General features: G+C 37.7%; 1 protein-coding gene and 1 long non-coding RNA gene across 4 annotated transcripts in view; one reads left to right on the top strand and one right to left on the bottom strand.

Moving 5' to 3' along the window:
• LOC109097395 overlaps nt 1-7,010 on the bottom strand; it is a 35,355-nt gene extending 28,345 nt beyond the window's left edge. Inside the window, exons 1-3 of one of the 2 annotated variants that reach the window (XR_006155760.1) lie at nt 6,861-6,994; nt 6,730-6,763; nt 5,800-5,896 (exon numbers count right to left, since the gene is read on the bottom strand). This is a non-coding gene — a long non-coding RNA (uncharacterized LOC109097395). Of the gene's footprint in view, nt 1-5,799; nt 5,897-6,729 lie in introns of both variants that reach the window. The other variant, XR_002019112.2, reaches the window with a different exon arrangement.
• Nucleotides 1-11,935, top strand: part of sez6a (seizure related 6 homolog a) — a 47,411-nt gene that overhangs the window by 27,305 nt on the left and 8,171 nt on the right. For both annotated transcript variants that reach the window (XM_042732975.1, XM_042732974.1), the window contains exons 2-8: nt 1,045-1,641; nt 2,351-2,478; nt 7,674-7,866; nt 10,406-10,591; nt 10,816-10,984; nt 11,098-11,264; nt 11,719-11,913. In XM_042732975.1, the coding sequence (XP_042588909.1) occupies nt 1,045-1,641; nt 2,351-2,478; nt 7,674-7,866; nt 10,406-10,591; nt 10,816-10,984; nt 11,098-11,264; nt 11,719-11,913 (1,635 nt within the window). The remainder of the gene's footprint in view (nt 1-1,044; nt 1,642-2,350; nt 2,479-7,673; nt 7,867-10,405; nt 10,592-10,815; nt 10,985-11,097; nt 11,265-11,718; nt 11,914-11,935) is intronic.

Raw genomic sequence — 11,935 nt, 5'->3', positions numbered from 1 at the left:
GTTGACAATTGTCGAGTGCTTGTGAGAAGTTTTCAGCGTGCAGTGACATGCGAACACATCTAAAGTGCTCGCATACAGACAGCCGAATCGACAGTGTGCTAATACCTAATTGAGCTCTCTTCTACTAGGTCTTAACAGTTGAGAAAGAAAATGCATGAGTATTAGGGATGGGCGTATTGATCCGAAGTATCGTATATATATCACATATATGTTCCATTCAAAGTGCATTGAAGTGTGCGAGACGCAAATTTTAATTGTTAATTTATTTACAGAGGTATATGATGTCACACTTGTCCGTGTGTGGAAACGTTGCGCAAATCCGTGAATGAATGTTCCAAAGTGAAGTAAACTTTAACAGATTTCCCCTGCTAAGGGAGTAGGGACCAATGAACACTGTGTAGGGACCATGTCAATGAAAACACAATTCATGCACGGAGCTCACTTCTAATGAGCTGATTATCTGAATCAGGTGTGTTAACAAAGAGAGAAGTGCAAAATATGCAGAGCTGGGGGGCGCGAGGACTGGAATTGAGAACTGCTGGTGTAGAGTACAGCTTGTTGTTTGTCGTTTCTCCGATCACAAATGCAGACATGGTTTTATGTTTACGCGGCTCAATGCCACAGTATAAGTCATTATAATCTGTAATTATGTCTACACTAGATGCAACAAATGGCTCGTTTGTAATGGGTTTTATTGTTTTGTCTCGTCTCGCCGGTGTTCTGACAGGGACACGCATCACAGTATGACAAGGGGTCTATCATTTCCGTCACACTCTTGAGGCATTCGGCCAATCACAACGCACTGGATTGCTGGCCAATCAGAGTTTACACACACATATATATATATATATATATAATCTTGTGCATGTGTGTGTATACATATACTATTATAATACATATAATTTATTTTTCTTTTTCCCCTTTTTATCTTTCATATTTTACATTGGCCCCTTGGGTATCTGTAGAGCCCAGTTTAAAACATCACTGCCTTACACCAAACTAAACTGGTTTAGTACTAATTTTCAATCTGTTTGGACTTTGCAGAAGATGGAACTGTACAAACTCAGAGAAGAGGAGATTCAGAATCAGAGAGAGAGTTTGACCCTTTCACCAGCAAACAGGAGCCACCAACTGACGTCCAGCAGCTCACCACAGATGCAGTACCAATCCTCCCCAACCTAAGACTGCTCAAACTCCACTCGGCTCTGCTGACCAAGAGCTTCGAGGGAGATCAGCAGTTTTTTAAAGAGGCACCGCACACCGTGCCAACAATCTCTACCTCTACATCTAACACTGAACATTCACTTCTGGTGCCTCAGGAGGATGCAGCAGTCTTTTCTGACCTTGTGACCACATTGACCTTGACTGCGGCAACATCTGTGGAACAAAGGCGGCCCAGCAAAAGCCGTAGTAGAACATCAGAGAAGATCATGGTCACCTCTCAGCCTCTCACAAACCCCACCATTCCAATAAGCACTCCCACAAGCACAGGTCAAAAGACAACTCTCAACACAACAACAAAGAAAGCCTTTGGCAAGGAAAGTACTTTGCCACCATTGTTTCTGTCAACTTCACCTAAGAAAGAATCACGGAGGCCGGAGGGGAAAACCACATCAGGATATTCCTCTGAGACCTCTCCAGGTACATTAAGAACATTATATTATTACATTAGATGGATATTGATAATCGATATAGATGGCTAAAGATGGATATGGATGGAAAGATAAATATGGATAGATATGGATGCTAGATATGAATGGATACACATGGCTATATGAGGACATGGATGGATATAGAAGGATATGGGTACATAAATGGATATGGATGGAAGATATACATAAATATGGCAAGATATGGATGGCTAGATCTGGAGGATATAGATGCATATAGACAGAAAGATATGGATATGGATAAATACAGATGACATAAATGGGTATGGATAGATAGATGAATATAGATAAATGTGGATAGACAGATATGGATATTGATGGCTATGAATAGATATGGATGGATAGATATGTATAATTATAGATATGAATGTAGGTGTATATGAATATGGACAAATGGATATGAATAGATATGGATGGATATACATGGCTAGATACAGAGAACATAGATGGATTTGGACAGGTAGATAAATATGGATATAGATGGATAAGGACAGCTACAGATAGCTATGGCTAGATATGGATGAAAGATATAGGTGTATATGGATGTTGATCTCTATGACAATGCACAGGCCACAGAGCTAATGGAGGATTATTACACAGCCAACCAAACATAAGACAGCTGTAAAAGGGGTGACTTCAGAATGGTGCCCTTTTCTCTATCTTGGTCTTTCTTTTTCCAGCTCACTGCAGTATGAACTTCACAGACGCCGAGGGTTATATTGAGCTCCCCCCGGATGTCTCATTTGATTCTCACATTCATTGCACCTGCCTGGTTACTGTATATCTGGGTTATGGCGTTGAGATTCAGGTCAGTACTTTTTCATCTAATGCCTTTATCATATGCAGATGAGGGAGAAGCATCTCTCTCGCTGCACATCTTTGTCTCTCAAGGGCAACAGAGTGTCATTTCCATCTCCTCTACACTTAACATTGAAATTTCATAAGTGTATCCAGAAATTTTTTAAAGTCTCAGCCTGTCCCTACAGGCTCAGTATGACAAGATATTATTTTCTGTGCTTCCTGCATAACTACATGGATATGAGATAAACATTCATTCTCTTAAACAGCAAATATGGACTGAGAAGCCTTACAACTGCAAACAGGCCATTGCAATTGTAAAATTGCTATAGATAGATGAACAGTGCTTGGATGTGTGCTAGTAATGCAAGAAATACAATACAACTGAGAATTGAAAAAGTGAAGAAATAGCATAGTTAAATTAATCAGTATGATGATATTAGTGACTGCTTAGTTGAGGAGCATGATTAAGACATTAAAGTGCCCCATTATGGGTTTTGAAAGGTTCATGTTTTGGTTTTGGGAGTCCCCAACAACAGGTTGACATGCATGCAATGTCAAAAAACACTTTCATTGTCTTATAATATGCATTTATTTTTACCTTGTTTACTCAACAACTCCCAAACATTCACTCAACGATTAATTTTTCCAAACCCCTCCTTTGCATGACGCTAATCTGTGGTGATTGGTCCGATTGATCTCATTTTCATTTCATCGTGCCTGTAATGCCTGATAAATCAGCATTTGTGAGTGCAGTGCTGCTTTGTGTACAGTGGTTACCAGGGAAACTCCTATTTTTACCGCTCCTAAATCGGCACCTTGTGGCAAAGAATGAATTTGCATTTTCATTCAGACAAACGTGAAAATCAGGTCTTCCAGATCTGTGCGCAACAAGTGGGTGGGCAATATGCTAATATTTCATGTTGACGTCAACATGAAACGGCTTGGGATTCGTTTAAAAAACGACTAGTTTAAATGATTCAGAGTTGACTCTTTCTTTTGAAAGACAATAACTTTATACATGGTACACTTTTAGATTTAAAACTTTGCAGGATGTTTTCATTCACTTAGAGCTGTTACACACTGCATGAAAGGTTATTTTCAAAAATCCATAATGGGACACTTTAAGCGCACTCATCTTTAAATCACAGAATGATATCTTTGATAAACCAGTATGATTATGAACAACACATGAAAACTAGGCACTTTTCTAAATAGTTACAACGAGGATTTACAAAGTGTCTTACTTCATTACTCAAGCCGTTCATTTTGAGCAAATGAAGCATCGCAGACAATGTCTATTCTGCGTTTCATGCAATCAGGTGGAACTTGTTATTGTTCCTGTCAGCCATCCAACTCAATACGGTTCGATCGACTGCACTGCAATTTCTCAGATCTCTAATTTTGGATTGATCAGAAGAGAGAGAAGTGCATTTAAAAATTGATTGTGAGGAGACAGAACATTGCATATGAAAGTTTTAGAGAAATGCAGACAGATGCTGCCAATTCTCTCTCAGGCATTTATAAAGACCTCCAGTCTGAAGTTGTGAAAGTTTCCGTATGGAGTTCCAGGAGGACCGTCATGTTCGCAAATCAGTGTTTGACTGCATAACAGCTGCTGTATCAAACAAAACAAAATACCCTCTAAAAAGCCCTACAGTAGCTAAGTTGGATGAGAGCGGCTGTGCTGAATCATACATGTGATGCTCACTTGACTTTCTGAACATTTTAGATGTGACAGCCTCATCAGGATTTTGACTTCATTTGATCTCTGTGCTTTGGTGAATTTAGTTTTCTGAGTACTTGCTTACAATATTCACCAACAGCTGACCTTTTTCATTTATTTAAAGGTGTGTCTTAAGTCAAAACTTTTTCATTTGTAATGCATATTGATCTTACTTAAGTTGAGGCAGATCATGAAAATGCTGAAGTATTTTTTTTTTATTTATGTTTGAGGATATTATATTGAGTTTAAAATAATATTTAATGCACTTAATTGATCGCAAAATATATCCTACAAACTTAGAAAGTTCTGATCATACCTTTGCTTTTTTATATCTAGCAAAACAAGAGTCCTTAAAAATAATTGCTCTTTCCTGACATCTGTAATTCTCCAAGTGGCCAATTTAAAGCCAGTGATTTTGAAATGTGCTTGCTCTGGAAGGGGATGCTAAAGACTCACTGGCCGCATATTTGTTTGAATATGGATGTTTAAAGATCCATGTGGTTAAAGATCAGGACAGCTAACAGTTGCGGGTTCCAACTCCAAAGAGGTGAAATGCAATACCATTATGCCCATATTTGGCAAAAAAAGCTAACAAGCTTATAAATAAACTTAATAAAACATTTCATTCATTTTTTTTATAAAGTACTACTAGAATTCATATTGTACATCTTTAACCAGATGCTGCCATGAACAACCATCTCTGTAACTACATGAGTGACTCATGAAAAACATAAGTTGTAAGCCGTTTATGTTTAATTCACTAGAAACTACTGATTCATTCATTCATTCAAGTATTAGTTGGGTACACCGGTAACATTGTACAGTTTTGACTCACCAAAAGGAACATGCTCATAAGAGTCATTCAACATGAACAGCAGAGGAAAACTAGACGCTTTTCTAAATAGTTACAAAGAGAATTTACACAGTGTCTTACTTCATTACTCAAGCCAAGAGAAAAGTCATTCTTTTGGGAATCAGTTAGACTCGCTATGCATTTTTCATACACCCTCGAAGTGTAAAAGAAGAAAAGAAGAAAAAAAGAAAAAGGAAATAGATTACTATGTTTGCTGTTTCACACTGTACTGAAGGTGTTGCGGCACCACTTACAGTAGCAAACAGTCAGTATCATATTGTCAGAGTATTTTAATACAGTTTTCAGCCCGCTCATTGGAAGAATGAATATGCAAGAGCTGTTAACAGGACTGAATATCATTTTCTAAATATTTATTTGTGAAAAAGCATTGAACTTCACAGTTTGTTTTCACCCTTATATGAAAAGCCTGTTTTATGTGTTTTCTGATACTGCTATGAAATATGCGACAACATTTCTAGCTTAGTTTGTGCTCCTTTTGCGGATTGGCTATCAATCATTATATTTTATGAGACCAAGGTTGTGGTGATCCATGGCTGTTTGCTGTGATTTATGGAACAGATGCATTAGTACATGAGTCAGCTTTCCTCAAAATCCATAATACATATTATTTCATAGAATTTCTAGATAGATGTGAGAAGTTCATGATCTAATCAATGCGTATGTGCTGATGAATTGGTGGATAGTCTTTAGTAGTAAAATTGGAGTTTTAGTTGAGCTGTAATTAGAGGTACCTTGTATTCACAATACCGTCTCTCCAGGGTCCAGTGCTCTGTCAGCCAGACCCTCATTAACTTTCCACAAACTGGTCTGCTCGAGTCCACAAAAGTCCTGTGAAAGGCCACAAATCATTAAGATTCTCAACACTGTTTCATTTTAATTGCTTGTCGACCTGTTGACCATGACAGCGCTCATATTATTCCATACGCACTGCCCTGCTAACCCTACCCAGCACATGGGTCAGGGAGCATCAACCGAACATCTGATGATGACACACTTTTAAACCTAGGTGATGGAAATTAAGGTCTTTGTGCTTGTTCAGTTGGCATTTGAGTTTAAATAGCTCAAATTATAGCAGAGCAAATGAGCTAATATTCACAGAAAGGAATCACTTCAACCTGAAGAGAGTTTCAGGGTCTTGCCACCACATCTGAAATGAGTTTTTCAGTCAAGGTCTCAGCTGGAGAGTCAACTGATATTAATTCCAGTATGTGTCATAAAAAGCATAGAGATGAAAAGCAAAAGAGTGTCAGGGACGGTTATTCCTCTCAGCATGCAAGACTGACAAATCACAAAGGAAAGAGAAAAGCAAAGGCATTGGAAATATGAAGCTACATTTATCATGCATGTATTCAAATCTATGCAATTTTTAGTGCAGGTCATCAGCTCCTTTACCCTCTGACAAATTAGTATTTTATGTGGCTTCATTTAATAAAAGAAAAGAAGGTCTGAAACTCTGCACTTGGTCTAGCATTATTTGTTTGCAAATAACACTTTGGTTTTAAGATAGCTAACGTATCACAGAAGGGAATGATGGAACAAAGTCATATGTCTCTTTAAATTGGTTTTTATACCGCTTTGTTACTATGATGTGACCGTTTTAAACGCAGTGATTGTTAATACAGAATTAGCCTACAGTTTCTCACTAACGTTGGTGTGTTTACCTGCTGTTCGTCCTCATTAGGAACCGAGTTTCACCTTTAAAAAAAATACCGGGAACAAATTAATTTCTTGACTTTAGGTTCCACTAAAGGTTCTCAAACGTGCATTCTTTGGCGAATGCGAAACTAATTACCTCAACAACACCATTACTAAAAGTTAATCAAAACATAGACGAGCGTGGTTTGATTCCAGAACGAATGACTCTTTTGAGCCGGTTCTTTTAGTGAATCAATACAGCGCGCCAGTCCAGTTCCCGAATGAATGAATCTCTTATGCTGAGCCGATTCTTTTTAGTGAATCAAAATCATACAGCGCGACCAGTGTGGTTCCTGAATCGTATATGAATTAATTAATTAATTAATTAATTAATTAAACATTTTTATTTCATATTTTTATTTAATCTCTACTTAAAGGTCTGCGAAACTTATTGGAAACTCATTATTTAAATAACTTTTTGGAATACGTTAGCCTAAATCAATTCAGTTTTTTCATATCTGTTTTGTTGATAGCATTTCCAAGAAATTGGTAAAGCACATTATGCTCTATTTTCCCCAGATATCTAATTCTCCAAAGTATGCTCTCAGTACAAATTCTCAGTGAGCATTACGTGAGTTAATATCTGTAATGCAACAAGAAAACTGTGTAGCACCTGTGCAGCTCTCACAGCGGTAAAAACATATCAGTGGGTGTATCAGTACCAGCTCTGATACAACCGGGCAGCTCAACACTTCACACAACACTGTTCAATATGCTTATCTCAGAGACACATGCAACAAAACCGATCAGAAGAACGTCCACACACACTTTCATATTCCGGACCCACTGAAGTGCACCCACAACACAATTTCAGTTGAGCTGATCCTAATAGATATCTACACAGATGCAATCATGAAAGTCTGGAATATCACAGCCTACCTTTTGATCTGATTCTGCCCTTGTGCTGCAGGTGCTGAACGCGAGTTTGGATGATGGGATGGAGGCTGTTCTAGAGGATCTAGGGGGACCCATGGCCTCAATTCTGGCCAACAACTCCATGTTATCCAGAGGTCTGGTGCTGCGGAGCTCTAGTAACCAGATCTCAGTGCAGTTCAGCAGTGAATGGCCCGCTCAGCCTGGGTTATTACTTTTGCAGTATAGAGGTACCATCTCACTGTTTTGTGCTAATATTTTGAATGATTTGCCTTAATATTAAGAGGAAAAATCTATTTGCTATGTGATTCTTACTGAATCTGACCTACAGAATCAAATAAGCATCAGGTATAAAACATCATCTCTCATGCTCCTTGAGGGGTTAGATACTGCACTCCTCAGTGTAAACATGTTGAGGTTGTTTTCTGCACTCCTGACAGACAGACAGCATCTGTCTGTCTGGTCTATGTTGGTGTGTACGTGTATGTCTACATGGGCAAAGAAATGTCCTAATACTCATTTATTTTCAGGCAGACAGCTCATTCAGAGAGATTTAAAGTTTAAAATAACTGTTTTGACTTATATTTTAAAATATATTTTAAAATGGAATTTATTCCTGTGATGTAAAAGCTGAATTTTCATTTATTATGTCAGTATCCAGTGTCACATGATCCTTCAGAAATCGTTCTATTATACTGATTTTGTGCTCAAGAAACATCTCTTATTATTATCATAATTAAAAGTTGTGCTGCTTAATATTTTTGTGGAAACATGATACAATTTTTCAGGATTCTTTAATAAATAGAAAGGTCAAAAGTTCAGCATTTAATTGAATGAATACATACATATATACACACATACATACTTAAATAAAACTATTTGTAAGATCAAATCATTTTCTACATTTTGATGCTCGCATTAACTCCAAAATCCCAGCATCCTCTGGGTTTGGCAGCCCCCAGAGATGAAGTTGCTGGCCAAAAGTCTGTTGAGTTTAAATGCAATTGAAGCACACGTGAACGACGCTCCTGCTGCTAAAGAGAGATCAATAGCGTTTGTCCCAGAGAGAGATTAAATGAGAGAGAGCTATAATGCATCTCTGTGCTCTATTGATATTTATGCGCTGGAGTTAAATGCTCTGTTCAAACGGTCAAGGGCTCAATAAATGCTATTAAGGCAGAGAGATGCAGCTCAGAGGCCATGAAGAGGACTGATACACTTACAAAAGCAGTCAAATTAATGAACCATTCTGCATATGATGACCTTCCCGTGATATCATGCTCTTCTCAGCTACTATTCTACTCATAACATCTAGCTGAATGAAACAATTAATGGTTGCACCATATTAGAATGCAGAATTTCAAAGTAAAAACCTAAGTTTTATTTACTATCAATCCAGTTTTGCTTGAAAATAGTGCTGGAATATTTAAATCAATTATTATTGTTATTTTTTTTCAGTCCAGACACCCCTCTTTTCATGCAAGTTATTATAGTTATTATTTGATGTTCAGATATTATTTCATGCTTATATTAAATTAAAAATGGCAAAAATGTGGCATTTTATTCCTTTTTAAGCAAATATATATAACATTTAACATTTTTAGACTTTGCTTCCACAGATTATTGTTTTCAGACAAAAAAAATTCTCTTCTCCACTTATTTTAATCATGATTTAAAGTTTCCTTTTTTAGACTCTGTCAGCTGACCCTGAAACATTTTTGTTCTGCCATTTTTATTCCCTTTCCATTATATGGAAACGTCTGTCAGTGGCTTTTTCCGCTAATAGACAGATTGGATTAGTGTTACATAAAGCCCTGGCATCTGTTGGCTGTAACCCCCAAGCAGTGAATCTGCCCTGCTGTGCTTGAACTGAGTCATTATTAGTAATAACTAAACAACTGGGCATTATGGAACATTAACCACCGTGGAAACAGAGAGAGGAGGGTCGGTTATTCACAGCTGGTGAGATCAGCTGGACATTAAAAATGGCTTCCACACTTTTAAGCAGCACCTGATCGGTTTAGTGACAGATAAAGGAGTCTGGGTCAGATTTAATCATCTGCTTTCGGTCTGTTTGCTCAGCTCTGTGTTCCTGTGGCTCAGTTGCACTAACAGCACTAAGATCAAAGGTTTAGTTCAGCGCAAATAGTGATTAAAAAAAGTTGCTTCAGATAAAAATGCCATTAAATGTAATTGCTGATTTAAAGGTCAAAGGTCACAGAACTTCTGCTCATGTTGTGACAGCCATGTTTTCAGTGTCTGCCTATTTCTAACAAACAAATTCAACTACACTTCACAAAAATAAAGATTACGTACTTAGCACAATATTCTTTTTTAAAAAATAAAAAAACCAAAAATTATTAAATCAACACACATTTACTTGAGAAGGGAAATGACAAGATATTAAGTCTTGTTTTCTGAAAAATGGAGAAAAAAAACACGAAAAATAAAAAAATAAACGTAATTTTGATAGATTTTTCCAAAGACAATACATAATATCTAATCGCACTAATAGTCATTTTACTTCATAGAAAATTAATTTAGATTTTAAATGTTATTTGTAATGGAAAACTAGTCGAAAAAAAAAAACTGATTAACCATATGATTTCTTGCAGTATTTAATTGCTGCCTTAAAGCATACTGTAAGTGACTAATTTCAATGCCCCAAGCATCACCAAACAGAATTTCAAAAATTATAGTTATTTTCAAATAAATTTTACATACAGTCATATACTATTAATCTCTGTTTCCCTCTCTTTCTCTCTTCAGCCTTTGCTCTGAGCTGTGCATCCCCGCTGGCCCCTGAAAATGGTGAAGTATCAGTCACTGGAATTCGTGTGGGGGGCGTGGCCTATTTCTCCTGTCTGATTGGCTATCAGCTCCAGGGCCCCTCCTCTCTCACTTGCCGAAATGCCACCACACCCTACTGGAGTGGCAGAGAGCCAAGGTGTCAAGGTATGAGAGGACAAACCAAAACTATTCCTGTATGTACTGCCTTGAAATTGCTACACATCAAAAATTATGACTTGTGATTTAGTTGCATTTAAATGGACCCATGTTAACCCTTTTCATTAGTTTTTGTCAGTCTGTTGGAAATCTGTGCCAAGTATAATGAAAATGAGGGGAACTGATTGGAGCAAATTCACAGCAGTTTCTTTCTTTTTGTCTTTCATGGCTAGTTTCTTGTGGGGGGATGATGAAAAATGCCACTCAGGGTCGTATCATCTCTCCGGGGTTTCCAGGAAATTACAGCAACAATCTGACATGTCACTGGGTACTGGAGGCCCCTGAGGGCCATCGGCTCCATGTTCACTTTGAGAAAGTGGCACTGGCTGAGGATGATGACAGGCATGTGCTTTGTGTTTTTTTTTTTTTTACTTGAAGTATTTTTTACTTAATATTCTCCAAAACATTTCCCAAAATTGATAATAATAAGAAACGTTTCTTTTGTTTGTTTTCAGGCTCCTCATAAAGGATGGAAGTAACATTGACTCTCCGCCCCTGTATGACTCGTATGCAGTCGAGTATCTGCCCACTGAGGGGGTCACCAGCACCGGCAGGCATCTGTTTGTGGAATTCACCAGTGACGAGACGGGAACATGCACTGGCGCTGCCATCCGATATGAAGGTACAAGGACTCTTCTGTATTTCCTGAACATGAGTTATTCTTGTCTTCCAGTAATTCAACAAAAGAGCTTGTTCACTTCTGCCTCTCATTAGTTCTGGTCTCTATAAGGCCTGAACAAATTAGTTACAGCAGATGAAGAAGAACAGAGAGGGCCAGATAGAACACATGTTACCTAGAGACAAATGATTACTGCGTATATTTATAGAATTACAGGTTCACCGTGACCAAGGACTACTGACAAACAACATCCTACTGAAATAATACTATAAATACTAGATTTCTAGAGAGTGCAAGAACTGATATAATGAGCTTAATTGACTGCAGTGTTGGATTAAAGTATCTGCCAAGTGCATAAATCTAAATGTAAAAATGGCTTTTTACTGTTTATAAGAAAAATATCAGCACTGTTGTTTTGTTGTGTTTATTATATTGTATAAATGTTCTTTTTCTACAGCATTTGCTCAGGGCAGCTGTTTTGAGCCGTTTGTGAAGTATGGAAATTTCTCCACAAGTGATCCTGCTTTTGGAGTTGGTTCTGTGGTGGAGTTCACCTGTGAGCCTGGTTATACACTGGAGCAGGGCGCTATTATTTTAGAGTGCGTAAATGAGGAAAATCCACAATGGAATGAGACAGAACCAGCCTGCAGAGGTGATTTTGTGTGTGTGATGTC

The sequence above is a fragment of the Cyprinus carpio genome, chromosome B10 (assembly GCF_018340385.1).
Source record: "Cyprinus carpio isolate SPL01 chromosome B10, ASM1834038v1, whole genome shotgun sequence".
NCBI classification, from domain to species: Eukaryota; Metazoa; Chordata; class Actinopteri; order Cypriniformes; family Cyprinidae; genus Cyprinus; species Cyprinus carpio.
The sequence above is the reverse complement of the archived record's forward strand: the minus strand, read 5'-3'. Positions and strand labels throughout refer to the sequence as shown.